Here is a 22,278-nt window from a genome sequence, read left to right as displayed (position 1 = left end):
GATGTCCAAAAAAATCACATAAAGGATTTGTAACCACTCCTTTAATAAAGAAAATCATATTTTGAAGAATGTCATCAATAGAATAAAATCAGCCTCCTGTGAATTTTGAGTAAGATAAGGTATTTTGTTCAATGCCATTTAGAATGAGGGACAGGACAGGGCACAAATTCTGTCTGGTCAAGAAGGATGGCCAGGGATGGAGCAAAGTTTCTTCCACTTAATTTTATAAAGAGACCAAATTTAAAATCATTCCTCTCTTTTCAAGAAAGAAATTTCAGGTGACTGGAAAAGGGAGCCAGGTTATAAGGACCTTTTCTGCCTATGGCTAGCTTCTCTCTTGGTCCTTATCCTGTCTTTATAAGCATTTCTATTGCTGTGATAAAACACTGTGGCCTTGAGCCACTTGGCAAGAAAAGTATTTATTTCACATACACTTGTACATCCCAGTCCATCATGGAAGTCAGGGCAAAAACTCAAGCAGGGAAGGAAGCTAGAGGCCATGATTGATGCAGAGCCATGTAAGAGTACTGTTTACTGTCTTTCCCCTGATTGCTTGCTCAACCTGCTTTCTTATAGCAGCCAGAACCACCAGCCCAGGGGTGGCACCCCCACAGTGAGCCAGGCCCTCCCACATTAATTATCAATCAAGAAATTATGGAAAGAGACACATAGGCTGCTGTAGGAGAAATACATCAATATTTTTACCCAACACTGGAGAGGGGAACAAGGAGTTGGCACAGGTTTCTATGACTTCAGCCCAGCTGAGCATCCCTTGGCAGGCAATGGCTGCTGTGAGGGGTCAGAGTTACTTCCTTTGGGAGTAGCCACTGATAGGTTGCCCACTCTCTCCCAGTGGATACACCCGCTTAATTCTGTGGGTTATAGTAATAATAAAAAAAAAAATGAGGACATGGAATTTGGAGACAGGTGTGATGGAAGGTTTGAGGGAGAGTTGTAGGGAAGGATTAAGGGTGGATACACTCAAGAGACAATTTTACATGTATGGATTTTTCAATAAGATTCTAAAATGAGTGCGGAATTTGCAGCATTTAGAATAAGGAGGCTGGTCAGGCAACAATGCCTGCTTGAGCAAGAGGAAGAATTGACAGCCACTGGGCAAAGATGCTTTCACTAGATTTTATGGACAAGTCAAGAATTCAGACTTCCCTATTCTGAAAAGGAAGGAATGTGAGGTGGCAGAATGTGGGAACAGTGATATGGGGCTACTTCTGCCTATTACTGGCATGTAACTTTGGGCTTCCTTAGGCTCAACCACAGTCACCATGTGCACCTCACAAAAGAAGGCTCTGTTCTGCCAAGTGACCCCCATAACCACGAGATCCAAAAACTCTCAAATTGCATTTAGGCTGCAGATGTCAATAACTATGGTTCCCACCATAAGATCATTTACAGACAAAGACCACTAAGGTGTTCAGAGATACTAATAGGTTAGTGTCCCTCCATTTATGTACTTCTTAGGACCATCTGGGGACACTTTATGGCAGAGTGAAATAGAAGAACATGAGGAGTGAAAATAACGCTCTCTATCACATTCCAGTAACTCTAAGCTTTGGTTCCCTTTCCTCCATATAAAACCAAGGCAGATGACATTCTCAGTTGCAACAGTGAGCACACAGAGCCAACACTCCATGTGTATCCAAAGAACTAAGTGCAAAAAGCAGTATCTATCTCACCAAGGTATACTATTGAAAGAAGAATTATGGGAATTAGGCTGATACTGTTAATTAGGACCGGCTCTAACTGTGTAATTATTGTTTTCCTTTCATTGCCAGTAGCACGAGACCCACACACATCTCCCAGTTTACTTTTGCTAGTAAGAAGACTCCTTTCTTGCCTCTTAAGAGGTCACACTCAAGGTCTCACCTTGAGGAGCCTGCTAGGAATGAGTCTAATATTGCTAGGTATCTGGAAGCAAATGGGTGGTAGGAATGTCCTCAGAAGACTCAAAGCCCTGCCAGTCACCTGCCACAGAGGAGCCATAAGCATCTCCTTATGCAAGGGGGGTTTACATTTTCAGATGAATGGATTATGTTGCTTCTGTTGGCAGAAACTTAAGGAATGAATGCCCCCTAAATCTTTCAAAGGTTCAGAAACTTTCATAAAGTATTTGTAGTCTTAAACAGGATCTGTGTAAGGTACCTGCATTTCCCTTACCCGTCAGCATATATTAGAATCCTGTTGGTTCCTAGTTAGATCCCTCATGTTACTAGTAGACACAGAGTCAAGACTTTATATTGTAATCTTCCAGAGACTGAGTTCCAGAATCTCAGCCCTTCATCTCCGTCATATGTCAATACAAAATCAACCAAGTCGGGTTAAATACTAGCATAAAACCTCAACCTATAAGAGTAGAGGAAAACAGGAAAAGGTGTTTCTGCTTAAAGAAAACAAATGCATTGTTTTTGAACTCAAAAACACAGACTGCCACACCTGTGTGGCCAGAGTACCAAGCTGGTGGAGGGTGTTGGGATTGAAACACTTAACAGACCACCTTGAGAAGTGAAGAGGAAGCTGCTGCCATTTATTACAGAGAGTAATGGACTTATATACCCAAGCCAGGGGCTGGGCCAAGCATAGGAGAAAGTCATGCACCACCCTCACCTGGGGTCAAGGCACAGGCACTGCACACCGGAAAGTTATGAGAACAACCTTATTTGATCAACGTGGAGAGCACGAGAGTTCTACAGCTGGGTGGAGAGGAAGAGAGCTATAAGGGACAAGTACTCAAATTTCCCAACAGACCACAAAACAAAATCAAAAATGGATAAATGTGAGTACAACAAAGTAAAAAAAAAAATACACATTAAAAAAAGAAGAAAGGAAAGAAAAGCTCAAGTATCATTGTGGAGGAGGAGGCAGAAAGAGTGTAGAAGCCCAAGACTGGAGAAGATCCTAAGGCATGCTGTGTCCCAGACATGACACAACCATGACACTCATGAACTCACAGCAGCCATTGTCACCTGAACAAGATCATCCTAGCATAAGCGTGTGCATTAAGGGAGGGACTCCAGAAGCCCAACCCTAACTGAGGAGCTGTTGACAATTGGTGGCCACTGAGAAAAGAAAGTCATTTTTCTTTGGGGGTTTGTTTATATGTGGGTCATGAATTGCATTCAGTGGGTTTCTGGGGTTTTTTGTTTGTTTGGATATTTTAAAGACATGAATCTGGGGTTGACATGGGAGGATTCAGGGGTCATTAAAGAGGGAATAAAATGAAAATACACTGAATACACAATTAACTCAAAAAATAAATTTAAAATCGTATTTTAAAATCGGGGGAATAAATGGAATCTTGGAATCTTTGGAAACTACTTAACAGGATGACAAACTATAGTTATGGTTCTGAGTAGCATGCACCGCTGCCCTCTGCTGGTCAGCCTGAGAGTTCACGTTCTGAGCTGACGTCATTATGGAAATACGCGTCCATTCTCAAAAAATGGAGCTGCTGGGACCCCTACTGGATGAAAATTATACTGCACCATACAACACTGTCCTGAATCAACACAAAAGAACTGCTTTGTGTGTTGAGCCTCCTTAGACAGGGTCTGGCAGTCCCTGCAGCGGGAGGGTCCCTAGTGTGGGAATCCTTGCCAGAATTACCCAAACACCCCAAACCAGAAAACATAAAAGGTCTGGAAGGAGGCACTGACTTGGGGTATCCAGGAAAAAAGCGAAGATCTAACCACAAAGACATGTTGCCCATGGGATTGAAAGCTCCTCGAGGAGCAGGAGGTCTGCTTATTGGAACTCCACTCAGGATTGCAATGTCATGCTCAGCTACAGAGTGTGCAATCGGCTTCGGGGCACTGCTATCCAATGGACATCTCAGGAGTCTCTCTTTGTCTCTTCATTCTAGACACAATGAAAATGATCTTCATCTCCATTACTATCAGATCCTTCAGTTCAGCTTCCTCTTCTCACAGATCACCCAAATCTATAAGCCTGCACAGGAAACATATATCAAAGCCAGGGACTCAAGATCCAGGAGAATGAGGAAAGAGAGTGTAGGAAGGAGAGAACACCAGGAGAGCATGCCCTAACTGGATGGTCCAGAGTGACAACCTTCTAAACCTATGAGTGTCCCGAGACTGCATGGGATATGGACTCAGGTTTACCCACAGGAAGTCACTGGTATCTTCCACTCCTCATACATTAAGAACATGCCATGTGTGGGAAGTATTCTTAGCTTGCAAGGTCTTCTCACAGGAAGGCCACATTCACACCCAGTGAGAGATTCCACCCTGGCCCCCATACTCCCTGGGCTTATGAAGTAGTGCTCTCTGGATATACTACAGCAAGCAAGCCACTGCTGCCCCTCCCACCAAACCAAGTGGCTTAGGACCAGAGACACAGTCAGTATTCATGTAGACAGTACAAGGAACATTTCACATCCCTGGAACATCCCTGGAACACCTTACTTTCTTGGTTAAGATCCCCATGGGCATCATAAGCCACATGCTTGGAATGCTGAGCTTCCTCAAATTACCTCTTTGAGTCATACTTGGGCTACCCATCAGCAGGCATTGACCCAGGGCTCTGAAGATGAGTGCTAAATCAAAACACATCCAGAAATACATTCTCACAGTCTTACAGAAGCCTCTAGACGAACTGCAGGAGATTTGAGCATCCAGGCTTCACTCTGGGCCACAGTCACTCCATTAAGGGTGTCTATAAGCGTAGGCCATCCTGTGCCCACTAAAATAAGACCACACTCAGGCCTTGGGTTGTCACATCCCCTGAGCAGCACTGTAGTGTCTCCTGTCTGCTCTGGGCCCAGTGGGAACTTGAGGATCCACTACATTCTCTTGCTAATGCTTTTCTTCCTCTGCCTGTACTATGGCAGATAAGTCTCAGCACCAATTGGAATACCCAGAAAAGTCTGGGGGTACAGAATTTAAAGGGAACAGAGAAGAGCTGATCCTATGCCTGAGGAGTCAGTAGGAGAACATACCCTGGTTGGGAGGCCTAAGTCAGCCACCTTCAGAGTCTACAAGCAGTCCCCTGGGAGACAAAGATACCCTTCATGGAGATGCATGGCTACTCATGTTGTGAGCCATTGTGAGACGTAGACAATACCAGCATCTCTGGGCTAATGTCGTTTGGACCCTGCAGGAGGAATCTAAGCCCATGTCAGAGGGATCTTTTTTGATGATGATCTTTTTTGCTTCTGAGTCATCCCTGCTCCTTGTAAGTAGCCCCTCCCTCATACTCCTGTCAGCAACCCCCATCAGAATGCTTTGGCTCACCAAGTTGAGCATGGGTGCAGCCATTACTTTTGTCTATCATGTTATGTCTCTCCAGGAAAAGTCTCTCACAACACTCTCCCCTGAATCAGGTTCAGGGACAAAGTGTCAACAGTCAGGTGAAGGCCCTCCCCTCCTGCCATAGCATACGTGAAAGGAGACACATTACGTGGAGCGGGGAGAGGAGTAATTCGATCATACAAGTGGTGTGAAGGGAAAGAAGGCAGAGAGAAGGGAGGCTGGAGGCACAGGAGGCTGTCTGTGCTCACGAGCCACCCACCTTTGCCACACTGCCCTCAAATCAGACAGAATACCCCAGCTGCGTCTTTGACAGATTCTTCTGTGTTCTGTATACACAACATGCAGAGCCTGAGGGAGGTGCCCCTCCACACTGTGCACAGCACACAAGGCAGGGCAGAGAGGCAGCCCATGTCCTGAGTCTCCATCTTGCCCTCCTTGAACTGTTTTTAACATATGAAATATGGGATATGTATCTGTTTCTCAAACCAGACACCTAGGAACTGGGGGACAATGTTCTAAGGCTACAATCATACCAATCATGCTGCAATGTTCCCCACACCAATCATAAACGGTGTTTATTCCCAGTCTAACTTGTGTACTGTTATTCCTTGGCAAGAATTCTGTTATGTTCTGTTGTTCTGCAGGCCTGGTCTCGTCTTAGTAATTTTTCTGTCAGACACGCTTTGCTTGGTGGTTATAAAATATTTTTCCACTGGTCATCAGGAGTGCAGAACCATCTTTGCCTGACATCCACAGTCACATCCTACATAACCACTGCCTTGTAACAAATGTAAGGATGATGTTTTCCCACCTCCCAGAAAGACTTTCCTTAAGCAGACTTGCTTCTGGCTTTGGGGGATCTGGATTAACCCTCAAGGATACCTGGGAAAAGGTCTCTAAGCAAAGGGGCTGTTAAAGGTGGGGTGCACCCTCCCTTTCCCTTTCCTGACCACATAACTGAAAGGTTTCAAAAGAATCAACTATTCAAATCCCACTCTTCCCATGATCATCCCTCCCTCTCTCCTCTCCTCCCTCCCTCCCTCCCTATCCCAGTGACTAACCCCATTGCAACTCACCACAAATGTTCTGTGCCACCCAGCCATTGGATGGGGGGGGGGAGGGGGCAGGGGACAACATACAAATCTGGCACAGACCAAGAGAAGCAGCCCAAGCGAGGCTGCCCCTAAGAACCTGTCCATCACCACCTCCCTCGTCCCCGCCCTCACCCCCACCCAGCTAGCAAATTGCCAGCAGGCTTAGGCGAAAGACTTCTTGCCTTGGGGCCCAGGGCCGGAAGCCTCCCCTACTCGGTCGCGGGCAGGGGAAGGGGCGGGCCCAGGCGGCAGAGGCGCAGAAGATGTTCGCGGGGCTCCTGGGGCTCTCTGCCCTGCTGCAGGCGGCCGAGCAAAGCGCGCGTGAGTGCGGCGCAAGCCGCGAGTGCTCACCCCTCCGACACCCCACTCCATCCCAGTGTGCAGGTCATCTCTGCCACTGCTGTCCAGGCAGGCGGCAAACACCGCACTCCCGGTGCACGCAAAGCTGCTCCCCTCCTAGCCTGCACAGCACTCCCGGTGCGGTGCGATCCCCTCACTGATGCATGATTCCCTCCACCCATGCAGACACCCTTCCATGCATGGTGTGGATCCTCTCCACACCCCAAACCCGGGGTCCTGAATCCCTGCCCGTTACTCGCTCCAGCCGGCGCTCTGCAGAGAGCTGCATCAGGAGGCTGCATGGAGCGCCAGCGTTTGGTGAGGTGCCCTGGCTCCCTCCCTGGACACCCGGGCTCCTGGCTGGGGTGGCCTCATGGTTGCTGAGAGCTGGAGAGTGTAGGGTGGGATCCCAAATGGCGCTGATTCCCCTTTGCAGTTCTTTGGGACTCGGCAGAACGCTAGTTGCTGGGGACGCGGGGGTGGAGGAGGTGAAGCAAGATGGCCATACTTTTCGCGCCTTTCACGTTTGAACTTGTAACCCTTTCGGTGCTGGCATTAAGTGCCTCCGCCCACTTCCGCCACTCTCCTACATGGCCTTGTTCCTGAGGAGACTCCACCATCCTGAACCTCCAAGGTTCCGCGTCCCCTCTTAGACTCTCTATACCTCTGAAATTTACCTTTAATTTGCAATGTAGCTCCTGCAGATTCCTGCCCCTGTCACCCGCTCAGAATTCCAAAGGGTGCTAGACTGGCCCCTAGAAAGACGGGATGCACACTGCTGCCCAATGTGACCTAGGCATGCTAGCTTTCTGACAGGGAAGGGTTGAATGTTTAGCAGGAAAGCCCATGGAGTTAGAGCACGAAACAGAATCTGAGGCTAAGGAAGGAATGGCGACAATCCCTCTGCCCATAGCCACCAGGTTCCCAGCTGTGCCTCCTCGGAGCAGTACAGTTGAGCCTCAGATCCACATTCCTTGTTAATACTGGAAAACTCCGACATACTGTGGCTGGGTGCCCTCCACTGTCATGCTCAGTAATCTGTAGTACCAACACAGTTTTCTTGCTGGTGTGCTTGTATGGCCAGAGCCTGGCTCGATAGCCTGTAATCCAAGCCATTGGAAGAGGGTAGGGTGGGTGGACATGAGGTCTAGACCCGACTAGACTACAGAAAGATGTCAACACTGGCTTGAGCAACTTAGCAGAACATTGTCTCAAAACAAAAAGTAAAAGTGCACTGGGGGATATCTCAGTGGTGGAAACATAGGCACAGCCCTGAGTTCAATTCCTAGGACCACAAATCAAAAGAAAAGACAAAGCCAGCCTCACAGCATGTAACTAAAGTCCAGCACAAGCAGCTGGTAGGCAGCAACAGTGTGCTGAAGGTGAGATCACTCCATATTGTTGGCCCCACATCACAGGCCCTCCCCTAGGAGAGGGTTCGTCTGTTTGAGCACATACTAGTCATCAGGTACTAGCCATCATGTGTAATCCCATGGACAAGCCCACACACATACCACTACTCTTGTGCCTGTCTTATTCCTAGCAGGCCCTGCTGGCTCTTCAATATTGGTAAGGGTGCTGCGTTAGGTTAGTTGGGACCTGGGTTGCTTTGTTTTTTGTTAAATGGCCTAGTGGACAAGAAGGCTGGACAGGCCTAGGAAATCTTACAGGTCCCAGGGGTATCAGAGCAGGGTATAGATCATGTGGGGCCATCTGGGAATATTCACTTGATCAGGAGTTAGAACCCCTGACGGGGGCTTCCTCAGACAAGACAAGCTGACCAGGTCGAACAGAGCTGGAGGACTTGGTCTCTGTGGGTGGTAGTTTCTGTGGGCTTTGGGCTACAGGGATGTCCCTATCACATGACCCCTGACCCTTGACTGGCTAAGGCTGAGAAGTATCTTCTCCCAGGGTGCATGGGCATAAGGCAGAAGCTGGGCTGGCTAGTGTGCATATCCCTGGCCCATCCTTGGAAGAATGCTGCTGTCTGGTAGAAAGGTTTTCAGGGTGTCGGAGCACTGTGAGAGAGAACAGGTGTCTCTATAGCAGTTGCCTAACTGCCCTCATCTTGTCTCTCACCCCAGGTCTCTGTGCCATTGTTTACTACTTTGCCACAGGTCATCTCCTCTGGGGGTGGCTGGCCCTTTCTGTCCTCCTGCCCGGCTTCTTGGTCCAGATCTTGAGCTATCTGTGGTTCCAAGCAGATGGGCATCAAGGTCACTGGTGGCTGGTGTTACTGCATCTGCTGCAGCTTGGCGTCTGGAAGCGGTAAGAACAGCCCTCTCTCTTCCATCTGATGTGGAGGGAGAATTCCCCCGTCCACACACACTCCTACCTTAAAGCCACCTCAGGGCCATCCCTGCTTGACACTGGCATCCTTAAGCATCTCCAACATCAGGGGCTCCTCATGACTGCACCAGTGACCTTTGAAACGCTTTTCCGTGTCTTTTGCTGGATTCTACATCACTACTGTTTCAAGCCCATAATCAGCTTCTGGAGCCACATAAGTCAGTTTGCTCAAAGTGCCCCATCTGACCCCTGCTACCTTAGTCCATGACAGTGGCACAAACTTAACTAACCACAAACCAGATGGCTAAGCCTGTGAGGTGGCATTTGCTTTAGGCTTTTGTGGCAGGAAGAAATGGCCTAGCAGCTAGGGCCAGGGATTTTGTTTTTTGTTGTTATTTTGTTTTATGTTTTTCTTTGTATGAAAGGTTGTCAGGTATGGATCTGGTCCAGGTGGCTTCCCTGTGCCCACAGATGTCTCCCGAGGTGAGGTGTAGTGTTATTTCCACCTGGAGATAGGGAGCTGTGCATTTACAGACACGGCACGTTTCTGTTCTCAGCTGCCTCATAACCCAGAGAATTGAGGGACTCTTCTAAACAGGGAAGAAATAAGAAACCAGGCAGGTGAATCCTGGAGCTCAAGTGCTTATTAAATTTCAGACAACCAAGGCTTGCAGGACAGCCCAGGAGCCATTGCCAAGTGCTGCTCTCTGTCCTGGGAGATTTGTGTCTTCTGTCTCCGCCCAGACTTGACTTGGGTCAGAGTAAAAACTGTTCCTCTTCATGTTCTTCCCCAGCAGTTCCTCCCTTATCATATATAGGTATCAAGAACACACATGTGCCACAATGGTTTCTCCCAAGCCGGGCCTTCCTGCCTGAGCTTAGTGTTCTGAAATAGCAGATCTGACACTAGCTAGGGGACTAGGTTGTCTCATAGAACTTGGATCTGCAGCCTTCTCAGAGCACGGCCTGCTATCTATTCCCTCGTTTGCCTAGTCTTGTGTTAAGGCTGGAGGGCTCACTGCTGGTCAGGCGGCTAGCTGTACAGGGTAGACCTCAAAGACAGGGCTCATCAAAGAAATGGAGTAGCTTCGACCTAAACAAGAATTCAGAGCAGACTTCAGAAAGCATTCTTAACTACTTTGGGTAAACCTGCCTTCTGGGGCTCTGTAGTGACCCTGGGGATCCTTGTCAACCTTCAGAGAAGTGAGGCTAGGGGGCTGGTCCAGATCTGTGGTATTTGATGGTGAACTCCCCTGAGCTCCCAACATCACCAATGAGTGATGGCATGGTTTCTGGCACATACTTAAAAATTAACATAGGTAAATGAAAAGACAAGTGCAAATCGAAAACAGGGAAAATGGGGAGAAACAAAAGTTCCAGGGCAGCCTGGGCTACATAGTGAAACCCTATCTCAAAATAATAATAATAATAATAATAATAATAATAATAATAATAATAAGTCTGTTTGGTGGTGGTGGTGCGCGCCTTTAATAGCAGCACTCGAGAGGCACAGGAAGGCAGATCTCTGTGAGTTTGAGGCCAGCATGGTCTACAAGAGCTAGTTCCAGGACAGTCTCCAAAGCCACACAGAGAAAGCTTGTCTCAAAAAGAAACAAAACAAAATGGTAACAATAATAATAATAACAATATAGGACGTCAGAGAGGCTTGGGGGAGAGCACAGTCTACTCTTAAGCTCCCAGAACTCACATGAGAAGGCTTAAGACTGCCTCTAACCCCTGCTTCAGGACCTAATGCCCTCTTCTGGCCTCCACACATGGGTGCACACAGAGAGAAAGAGAGAGAGAGAAACAGGCATGTGCTCCCGCGCATGCACACACACACACATAAATAAAAATAAATCTTCACAAGAAAATTGAGGGAAAATAAACATTGATTTCCAGGAAGAGGTAAAGTAATCCATCCGGCGGTAAAGGCACAATGGGCAGTGTTTAGAACTGGACCACAGATTGGCTCTCAGCTTCCTGGCAGCCAGAAAAAGCCCACAGTGTTCAAGAGATTGAAGATGAGACTAGCTACAATCTACCTCCTCAGCAGAGAGCTCTGAGAATTAGAAAGTGGGGAATCTCTCACTGATACAGCCCCTCCTAAACAAAACAGTTTGGTTTGGATTTCATTGCAGTTTGGCAAAGGCACCTGTAGAGGGAGCCAGAATAGCTGTGTTTTGCACAACCTTGAACTTTATAAAATGAAGCCCCGCCCACTAACTGACTTCTTAATGAAATGCAGATGAATGAACTAACAACAGAAAAATCAATTAAACACAAACCCAAACTCAAACACAAACTCAAAGCAGTTTGAGGTAAAACTGCTTATAAAAAATGCAAGGGCTGAAGACAAAGAAATGCTGGTTTTAATTCCAGACAACACAAACTATAGTGTTCTGTCTACTGTTCAAGAGAACCTGACATTAACTACAATTCATTTTACACATTAGCAGTTATTTTTTTTCCCTCTGAACACTTCATTTCCACTCTAATACTGTGTGTACTTGTGTCTCCTTCACCTTTTTCAAAAGCCTGCATATCTACTTAGAAACTCAGCCTGGGAGGATGGGAGACTACCTAAATATTCTCCTCCTCAGCATGCATCTTGGCATAGCAGTTTTTCTTTAGTGAAGTAGAAAGTTAAGACAAACTTTAAGGGCATATAAGACTAGATTGGCATGGATAGGTGCAGACTCAGTGTTTAAACACAGGTAAAGGCAAGAAAGTCCCCACTGAAGCCCAGCCTTGTCTTAGCCAGTAGCACAGATAGGAACATGATGACTGAGAGTCTGTCTAGTCCTTCAGACGCCTGAATGGGGCCTGTGTAACCTTGCCAAGGACAGCAGTGTCCTCTGGTCTGTTCCCTCCTGCAGAGTGTATTCCCTACAAGCTCACCAGGCCCAGCCTTGCCTCCTTAACCCCGCAGTAACTTCAGCCTACCCCCAACCCCCAGCCCTTCTAACCTTGGGGACAGTCACCTACAGTGACACCCTGCTGAGCACATGAAGTTTGAACTGAAATATGCAGCTTGAACTCAGCTCAGCAACCACATAACTGGTGGCCCTAAGAGTCGGGAGGTACTGAGGACACGCTTGAGAATGCCTCATGTGTCCATGTAAAAGGTCAATGACTTTGGAAGCTTGCACAGTTGGCTTCGTGGTCTGCATCATGCTGTCTTTACTCTCTGTAGGCACTGGGACTCTCTGGCAGCTGCTCTATGGAAGGGAAGGGAGGCTCCCTGCTGGGGACAGCTGCACCTGCAGGAGGTTGACCTGTCAGCTCTCAGGCTCCTGGAGGCTCTGCTCCAGACAGGACCCCACCTACTGCTTCAGGTGTATGTGTTCCTAGCCTCTGGCTTCACAGATGCTGTGCCAGGTGGGTACCTTTCACCATGACTCACACCAGCTGCTTCCCAAATGTGCCTGACTTTGTAGCACCTGGTGTCCCCTCTAAGATTCCTCCTATCTGGGAGACCAGGGAAAGCCCATGATCACTAACACAAATGACGGTTACAAATGGCTTTTGCTCAGGGTCATGAGGTCACAGACAGCTAGCTGGCTTTGTGGGGATATCTAAAGTCGATCCTTTAATACATAAGTTGTGCAGAGAAGCGATCGCCTTGAAATGCCCTTGGGAAGTCTACTTCTTGGGAATCCACATGTCCGTCTCTCCTGCGGCTACTGTCAAAGTAAACCTGACACCTGACACCCCATAGCTCAGTCTCCTGTTCCCAGCCAGGACACCTCATTACTTTTTCCTCTTCCTCCCCCTTCCTTTCTCTTGTTCCTACCTTCCTCCCTCCCTCTGCCCTCTGTTTAAGCATTGAAACTTAAAACACAAGGTCTGAGTACTCAGATGTGGTTACTCATTCCTCCATTCTTTTCATCAAAACTCCTTCATGTATGGAAAACTAATACTTGTAATGTCCCATGTCTGGGATGCTATAGGACCCACATCCTTTTAATCACAGTTTAGGCCAAAGGCCTTAGAAGCCTGGGCTCTGGGACATTTTTAAAGAACATCAAGAAGAGCATCTAGGGCATTTGGCAATGGAACTATTTCTTGCCCCCTCCCCATTTCCATGTAAATGTATTTTTATACACCATTGTTAGGTTACCCACCACCAAGGGTCAATAGCACATCACCATTGGGCTAGTTTGTCTGTAAAAAGTTTATTGTTTCCAGAAAGGTGTGGGGGAAGGGTATCTCCATGTGTTCTTTGGAGCCTCTGGGGATCTCTGTCTGTTCAATCCTCCAGGGATCAGCGCCCTACTTTCCTGGTCTTCACTGTCCTGGGCCCTTGTGTCATACAGCCATTTCCTGGGGATCATGAAGCCAGGCCACCGCTCGATGCAATGGGCTGCCCTCTTGTGCCAGCAGCTGTGGCGGATGGGCATGCTGGGAGCCCGTGTGCTGAGCCTGGTTCTGTTCTGCAGAGTTTACCGAGTTTGGGTTTTGGTGGTTGGAGGTAAGTGGGTCTTCTGTTCTTTTTATAAAGCCATAAGAGTAATGCAAAAGGGTTCACAAAGCTCTGTCCTAGATCTGTGGCTAGCTGTGTTCAGCAGAGGATCTTATGGAGATTGTAGAAAAACAGGCCTCTGTGTTCCCAGGAGACCTTGGCAGGTTGGAGGCATGGGTTTGACTTCTCTCTTCAACAGAGTAACCTGGACTCACACTTGGTACTGCCAATTCCAAAAAACAGGAATTATAAACATCCAGTCCTCTCAAACCTAGAACACCCACAGCATGGCTTCTGCTGTGCTCTGCCAGTCAAATAGTCCTTGATAGCCCAGATCCAGACCCTAGCTCCCAAGAAGTGCCTCCAATGCAAGGAGGGGTGGTGGTGCATTCTGGCTCTTTAGATATACCACCATAGAAATCCCAACCTCCAAAGTTCCAGCCGAAGCTGGAAACCACAGTCCTCAGAAGACTGTTGGCGATCACACGCTTTCGAGTAGAAAGTTGATGCTCACACAGGAGGGAGGTCTTTCACCTGATTATGCACAAGACTGTACAGTGTACATACCCTGCTTAGAGCCTCCGTCAGCGCCCTGTTTCCTTTGGGGTTTTGTTGTTGTTGTTGTTGTTTAAAGCAGGAAGTCCCCAGTGAACCCCAGCCTTTTCTTAGCAGCACAGATACGAATGTGATGACCGAGAGTCTGTCTAGCCCTTCAGACTCCTGAATGGGGCCTGTGTGTCCTTGCCAAGGACAGCGGTGTCCTCTGGTCATCAGTGAATACTCTCTGCAAGAGGGAACAGTGTACTCTTGTTTTAAGAGAACCAAGAACATTGAGAAATAGCTGGCCCATGTACCCAGAGCAAACATTTAATACAGCTATTCGCAGAAAAGAACATTTTTTGGAAAAGAAAAAGTTGTGTTCTTACAGAGAAATTAACTACATTTTATTCATTATTTTAAAATTCAGCTTGTGCTCCAGAATGAAGCTATTCATCTTAAAATATAAGAATAAAACTTATAGCTGGTCCACATGGAGTTCTCTTTGGGCCTGGAGGATTGGGGCTCGTAGAGCCACAATGTAAAGAGAGGAGAGAGTTTTATAACTGCATCCTTATGCAGTTATAAAACATTTTCTGGAAGCAAAAGGGTATCCATATGTAAGGCCTGATGCATGTCACTGAAGCCAGTCTGTTTTCTCACCTCCAAACTAGATCAAATGTCCCCTGTGAAGCTCCAACAGACAGACATGCAAAGATATAATGAGTGGCTTGCCTGTGCCCCTTCATTCTCTTCTGGCTTTAGGGAGGGCTCTTGTGGGATGTTCAATTTCAACCTCACCCCCTTCCCATCTGCTCATGAACGTCGACTTCCACCCCTTACCCTCTCCAGGTGCTCACTGGCTAGTGATGACCTTCTGGCTTGTTGCCCAGCAGAGTGACATTGTGGAGAGCACCAGCCACTGGAGGTTCTTCAACCTGCTGGTGGGGGCCGTGTACATCCTCTGCTACATCAACTTCTGGGACAGCCCTTCCAGAAGCAGGATGGCCAGCTTCTACTTGGCAAGTGGCAATGGTGCTTTTCTTTAAGCCTAACGTTTACGTTAGCATGTTAGGTGCACATATGCATGTGTGTGCCTGACCGTCTATTAAAGAAGGAATATCAGGGGCTGGGAAATCTGCTCAATGGGTAAGAGTATTTACTGTGCATGCACATAGACCTGAGTTCAAATCCACAGCAACCAAATGCTTGAGACCTCAGCACTGGGGGGAGAGTGACAGACACAGGCAGACCCCTAGACCTTATTAGACAGCCTTGCCAAAATGTCAGGCTTCCAGATTTGTGAGAGACTCTGTCTCGGGGCAATAAGGAAGAGTGATAGTGAAAGACACTGGATCTCCTTCCTACCTTCCACATGCCTGCACACTCTGTGTGTGTGTCTGTCTGTCTGTCTGTCTGTCTGTCTGTCTGTCTGTGTGTGTGTGTCCTGAATGCACCACAGAGAGAGAGAGAAAGAGAGAGAGAGAGAGAGGAATAGCCTAGCAGCAGGAGAAATTGTGAACAGTGATCATACACTTTGAAAACAGCCTGATATCCAACTGTTGCCATATCACCAGGAGTGCCAGGTGCAGCCAACTCAACAGACTTTGTTGGCAGATGCACATAGGGACTTTTCCAAAGTGGAGATTCCCAGGCCCTTCCCCATGAGGCCTGGGAATTCTTGTTTTGGAGATAGCTTTGGGCAGCATTGCTGGACCACCTCCTTTGGAAGCTGCATGCCTGGGCTCACGCTCTTCTTCCTCAGAGGTGGTACAGCCCTGGAAAGCGTGACTTCACCCATGAGGGGTTTATTCATCTCAGCATGCACATGCCTAAAATATACTAGAAATGAACTCTAGGCTAGTGTGTCAGAAAGCCAGTTCTCTGTAGCTACAGATGTACAAAGCAATGTAGTCAGTGTTGTCCTAGAGAAACACAAAGGCCAGGTGAGGACAAAGGCTCGGTAGCTAGGGGAGACCTTGCAAAGGTGACAACAGATCTGGCTGCAGAGAAAGGGGAGAAGTCTGCCTGAAAAGAGGCTTGGAGGAGTCGGGGCATCTGGGGCAAAACTACTGAGGTAGCATAAGGACCACAGAGCACTGAGGAGTCTGTGTGATGCTGCCAGAAAGACAACACCAGAGAACAGTGAACAGCAAAGACAGCCTCTGCTCTGAGTGATAGAGCTGAAATCTGATTTGTGCAGACCTGTTGGGAATTTTTAGAAGGGAAAGGAGAGAGTACAGGGGAGGGGAGGGTGGGGGCTTGTATCGAGTAAGAGAATGGAAATGTGTAGGAAGGGAGGTAGTTAGTGACTGCCCCATCTGGTGTGTTAACTGGAGTTGTCAAGAGCAGAAACACATGATTAGTGTCTTTATGAATGGCAGGCAAGAGAGGTCACTTGAGTTAGAGAACAAAGTGCTCTGGGCTGGAGAGATGGCTCAGAGGTTAAGAGTACTAGCTGCTTTTCCAGAGGTCCTGAGTTCAATTCCCAGCAAACACATGGTGGCTCACAACTATCTGTAAAGAGACCTGACGCGCCCTCTTCTGGTCTGCAGGCATACATGCAGACAGAATACTGTGTGTGTGTGTGTGTGTGTGTGTGTGTGTGTGTGTGTGTGTGTGTGTGTGTGTGATTTAAAAGTGAGAGAAAACAAGGTGCTCACAGTCTGAGAGTGTGAGAGTGACCACCTTCAATGTTCTCATCTCAAAGAGATGTTCTCAAGTCCTTAAGGTGACTCATTTGAATCTGAAAGGACAGAGGATGAATTCACAGCTGCAAGCTTTCTGGTGTGTCTGCTCTAGTTATCTCTCATGTTATGCCTAGAACAGGCAGTGACTCCTCCTGGCAGCTTTGAACTCTCAGGCAGAAGTTCAAGGGGCTGCCATCAGATCCTGGGAATGTGGTTGAGCTGTTAGAACCTGGGCTGGCATCTGTCAGCTGTCTTAGTGAGGGATGGCTAGAATCACCTGTGCCAAAGCATTCCCACTGGGGCCTTGTACCTGCTTGGTTTGTGAACCCAGCAGGTACCGAAGACAACAGGAAGGAGCTTCAGGTAGCAGGCCTTGGAGCTGTATGGCCCAGGTATGGTGACCCTCTCTTGACCCCGCAGGTCATGCTGCTGGAGAACTCCATCCTCTTACTATTGGCCACTGACTTTCTGCAGGGGGCACCATGGGCCAGCCTCTGGACTGTGACAGGAGTCTTGTCTGGATTTCTGATTGGTAAGATCTGATGAACCTTCTTGACCACGCTTCCTCCCCCACTTGTATTTGTATTTTCTTTTTATTCTTTATTGGTTTTCATGAGTCTGCAGGTGTGGTATATATGCATGGGTGTACACGTGTTTGCCTGTGTGGGGGTGCACATTTGTGATGTGTGTGCAGATACCCAGGCATGTGAAGTCCTGAAGTATTGCAGGGATAAATAAGAATCTGGGAAAAGATAGGCTGATGGATGTTTATTCGGGGAGAAATCACTTACACCAGAAACGGATGACCACTGGAGGTTCCCATCCCAATGATGCTTCTGGATGCTCTTTGTCTCTGACCGAGAAGCAAGAGCAAGCTGAAGTCCGGGACCCCAGACCTAGTCCCCCCAGGTCATGCCTGCACCTGTCCCCACGTCCCAGTGGGCGTGGTCAGTGCAACAGGTGCGGGTGGGTGGGTATCTCCCTACACTGAAGTTGATCCAACATGTCTACCTTAACCACTTACTGAGTCAGTGTCTCCCACTGAACCTAGAGCTCATTAATTCCTGAAAGTCTAGCTAGTCAGCTTGCCCTGGGCATTCCCCTGTCTCTGCCTCCTAAATGCTGGGATTACAGGAAGCTGCCACCCCTGTTGAGCTTTTATGTAGGCCCCCCAAGCATTCACACTTATGTAGCAAGTGTTCATTGCGCTGAGTTCAATCCACTGAGCCACCTCAGACACAACTTGCTTTTTTGTTTGTTTGGTTAGTTGGTTGGTTTTTCAAGACATGGTTTCTCTATGTAGCCCTGGCTGTCCTGGAACTCAGAACTCTGTAAACCAAGCTGGCCTCAAACTCAGAGAGATCCATCTGCCTCTGCCCCCTCCCTCTTTACTCCCCCCACCCACCCTCAGTCCCCACCCACCCCCCACCCCACCCCAAGTGCTGGGATTAAAGGTGTGCACCACCACTACCTGGCTACAACTTGTGTTTTTTAAATGAGCTGGGAAGACAGGGAACAGTTTAGGAGCAGTGAGCAGGGGCTGGGTCCCAGGCTGTCGATAAGGAGGCTGCCATCTACAGCCTGAGACTCTGAGCTTTGTGCAACTGGGTGACTGCTGAGAGGATCCAACAAAGGAAGGAGCAGCCATGTCTGTTCAAAATGCTGCCCATAAATCAAGTAGAAGATCTGGTTTCTAAGCTGCATGTAAATGGCCAGATGAAAGCCTAGGACAGCCAATGTCCAGGGTAAGTTACTCTGCCACCTACAAATCAGCCCCTGTGCTCTTGGTCTGTGCCCAGTCCTCTCACTGTGGAGAGGGATTCCCTTGGGATATGATGTGATGGTATTCACAGATGAGAGGCTTAACCATTCATTTGGGGTTTTCTAGTTCACAGGAGGTATGACCACTCCCAGTTAGCTTGTATGCAGGAAGTAAAACTGCCCCCTCATCTCAGAAGGGGCTGAGCTGTGTCATGCTTTTCCTTTACCCAGACCAGACGTGTCCAGCAGGTGGAGCTGGTCACATCTCTGGATTTCTTTTGGCCTTCTGGGAATCCCCAGTAGGAAGGGAAGAGTGTGTGTGTCCAAAGAAAAAGCAGAAGCAACAAATCTGTAAGTCAGTCCTTAAGCCCAGGCATTATAGAAAATTATATTGATACATGTTTAAAATCACATCATATTATGTGCCAGAAATGATGGCTCATTTCTATAAATCCAGATAGTTGTGGCACTCACCTTTAATCCCAGCTCTTAGGAAGAAAGGCAGGTGGATGTCTGTGAGTTCAAAGCCAGTCTGGTCTACAGAATGAGTTCCAGGGCAGCCAAGGCTACACACAAAAAACAAAACAAAAAAAATTAGCTATATAAGCCAAATATGATGGTTCATGCCTGTCAAGATTAACACAAGTTTGAGGCCAGCCAAGGCTATGTATCAAGGCTTTGTCTCAAAAAAAACAAAAAAAACAAAAAACAAAAAAAAAAACAAATAATTTTTAAAAAGAAAAATTATAAGCCAGGTGGTAGTGGTGCATGCCTTTACTCTCAGCATTTGAGAGGGAAAGACAAACAGACCTCTGTGAGTTCAAGGCCAGTCTGGTCTACAGTGTGAGTTCCAGGACTGCCAAGGTTACACAGAGAAACCCTGTCTTAAAGAAAAAAAAAAACTTTTTAAAAGAAAAAAGGGGAGGAGAGAGGGAGGGAGAGAGAGGTTGGCAAGAAGGGAGAGATGGGAAGGGGAGGAGAGGAAAGTTATAGAGGCTGGAAAGATTGCTCAGTAGTTAGAACACTGGCTACTCTTCCAGATAACCTGGGTTTGGTTCCCAGCACACACATACACACGTGGAGGGTTATGAGTGTCTGGAATTTGATGGCCTCTTTGAAGCATCGGGCAAGCATGTGGTACACGGATATACATGCAGGCAAAACACATATATACACAAAATAACATTTTTAAAAGAATTATAGTTCCAAGAACTCTGACTTGAAACAGTCCCTGACCAAATCTAGGCTCCCATTTCCTCCTTTCCCTGGACAAACATGCATTTAGTGCCTACTGCATGGCTGCCTGGTGCTAAGCCAAGCGTCCAGCAGGTAGTAGGGTCCCTCAGAAAACCAGTGCTCTCAGTGCCTCTGGCTGCAGCAGATCCTGCTGCCTAACTGGTGTCCCTGGTACATAGGCTAACGTAGGTCAGCTGGCTTGCTGCTCCTTCTTGGCCTTGGTGGGAATATGAGTGGCCGCACACTGTTTGAGCTCGAGGAGAATCCAAGGCATTGTATAGAAAGTAGCATGTGAGCTGTGCCCAGTACAGAGATGACAGGAGTGCATAGGCATGCAGGTCTTTGTCCCCACTTACAATCCTTCCACAAATCATGCCCTGCTCTGAGCCTGCCCTTGTCCCCAGGGACACTGAGGGTCTAAGGGCCACATCCTTTGGGTTCCTCCTAGGGCCTGTCACGCTGCCATGTTCTGGCGCCTTCAGCCTCCTCACACTTAGTTCACATCTCCTGCATCTATAATGAGCACCCTTAACCCAGGCACTTTCTCCAGAGTGACAGGAAACTGGAAACAACGTGGGTGGCTTACTGGAATGCTCTGCTAAAGAGATTATTGCAGCAGTCAACACTTCTGATCGACATAAATGAAACTGACAACATGATTAAGATGTTTGTGCACAAAGGAAGTGTTGTTGTTCGTGGAAATGCCTTGATAGGGGCTTTTGAGGAGCAGGACTGACCTCTGCTTTGGGCTCTTGTTTTTGAGACCGCTTTCTTACCTCCTGTCTCCCCTGGCTTTGGCATCCATCCACACAGGACCCGTGGTGGGATTCTGAAAGTTATGAGATTGCCACCATGCCTCCTCTGGTGCTCACGCACACAGCCGCATATAGTTTGAGTGGTAGTGGTGGATACCCTCCATGAAGAAGGCTGAGACAAAGCCATGTTGTATTTTTTTTTTAGGTTCAGACACATTTGTAGCTGTTAGATGCTGAGGCCTATGTAAAATTCTCCGTGAACAATGTCTAGTCTCCACAGAGTCTTGCTGTAGTTTGAAATTATATTGCTCCATTCAAAGAAACCACTGAGACTGTCACTTGCAGGAAGATTTAGTGTCCCAAAATATGACCTCCTCTCTCCTTTCTGTTATTTTCTTTCTCAGGCAGTGTCTCACTCGTTATTTATTATAGCCTGCTACATCCAAAATCTGCAGACATCCAACAGAACTTCACGAGGAAATGCTGTGGCCCCATAGAGAATAACAAAGCTGAATCAGAGCCTTCTCCTAGGGCCATGGTTCCAGCAGGGGAGAGGCCAGAGACCTCAAGCAGGTGCCAAGAGGAAAACTATGAGCTAACCAGTCTAGATAAGGCCTCCATCCCAGAGCAGAATACTGCAGAGGTGGGGCTGGGGGACCAGAGATCCAGGGAGTACTCCTTCTTTAGCCACCACCACTGGCTGTTGGTGAAACTTGCTCTCAAGACAGGAAGTGTATCTAAGATCAACGCAGCCCTTGGAGGTGACAGCCCTGGCTGCTCCTGTCCCCCTATGTTGGGGTTGAGTCAACACTGTAATCTACAGAGGAAGCCCCTGTTTTCCCAGCCAAACATCCCATCCTCTCCTCATGACCCTTTGACCTTGGAGAAAGGCCCTGCGTACGCAGGTGTTCCAAAAGCAGAGATGGAGTCATTGGGAACGTCAAGCTTTGTCTCCTTTGCCAGTGAGCATGAGGACAATTCAACAGCCCAGAAGCTACCACAGGAAGAAGACAGCCCAAGGGGTGGGCCCGAGGCTGACATCAAAGCTCAGGAGAAAGATGCGGATGGGCCTCGGAAAGGCGAGGAAGGACAGGCAAGCACAACACTGTACTTCAGTGCCACCATGGAAAGAGCCACGCCCTCTCACCAAAAAGGCAGCCCAGTGGCTCTGCGGACATCCCACTCAGTGACATTGAGAGAGAGCAGGCCTGTGCAGCCTGATCTGCCTCAGACAATGGCAAAGCCCTTTCCTGTTACCATGGCCAACATTAGTCCCATTCCAGGCAGAAACTTCTGCCCTAGTACAGGCCTCCCTGGACAAGCCCCAGAGAGTTCAGAGTGTGAGGAGTGGAGGGGGCCTGCAAAGGACATGCATATACAGAGGTCATTGCCGATGATGAGCCTGAGACCTGCTGAAGAGCCCTGCTTCACATCTACCCCTAAGTCTGAGTCTATCCAGAGGGACTGTAGCTGCAGGGACAGGAAGAACCAGGACGTGAGCTTTTTCTTCTGATCTTAGTTATGGTGGAACAGGTCAACACGTCAGCATCATGGGAAGAGTGGAACCAGTCAACCATCAGACTTGCTTTTCAGTGTCATGGGAAGAGGAATCCCACACTGACAGCTGTGTCCTCCTGCTTCTGATCTCCACCTACATACCTGAAAAGATGAGGGAACAGGATTGGATGATGTCTGAAATCTCCCCTCCAAATCACACATGGTACTTCTGCACAGCAGAGATTCAAGTGCAATGGGGAGAGGCAAAGGGGCTCCCCATGCCTTTTATGAGGGGCATGAGCCCCAGCATATCTCTCTTTTCTGCAGCTT

General features: G+C 48.0%; 1 protein-coding gene across 1 annotated transcript; it reads left to right on the top strand.

Moving 5' to 3' along the window:
* Positions 1 to 6,570: 6,570 nt before the first annotated feature.
* Xkr5 (XK related 5) lies at positions 6,571 to 22,025 on the top strand. Its single transcript, XM_051182084.1, has 7 exons — positions 6,571 to 6,700; positions 8,803 to 8,986; positions 12,204 to 12,388; positions 13,272 to 13,481; positions 14,862 to 15,031; positions 17,120 to 17,231; positions 20,856 to 22,025. The coding sequence occupies exons 1-7, from the start codon at positions 6,643 to 6,645 to the stop codon at positions 21,962 to 21,964; spliced, it is 2,028 nt and encodes a 675-aa protein (XP_051038041.1). The 5' UTR covers positions 6,571 to 6,642; the 3' UTR covers positions 21,965 to 22,025.
* The last annotated feature ends 253 nt before the right edge of the window (positions 22,026 to 22,278 follow it).

This window comes from Phodopus roborovskii, unplaced genomic scaffold (genome assembly GCF_943737965.1).
Source record: "Phodopus roborovskii unplaced genomic scaffold, PHOROB, whole genome shotgun sequence".
In the NCBI taxonomy this organism is placed as follows: Eukaryota; Metazoa; Chordata; class Mammalia; order Rodentia; family Cricetidae; genus Phodopus; species Phodopus roborovskii.
Note: the sequence above shows the minus strand (reverse complement) of the source record. Positions and strands in the feature narration are given on the sequence as shown.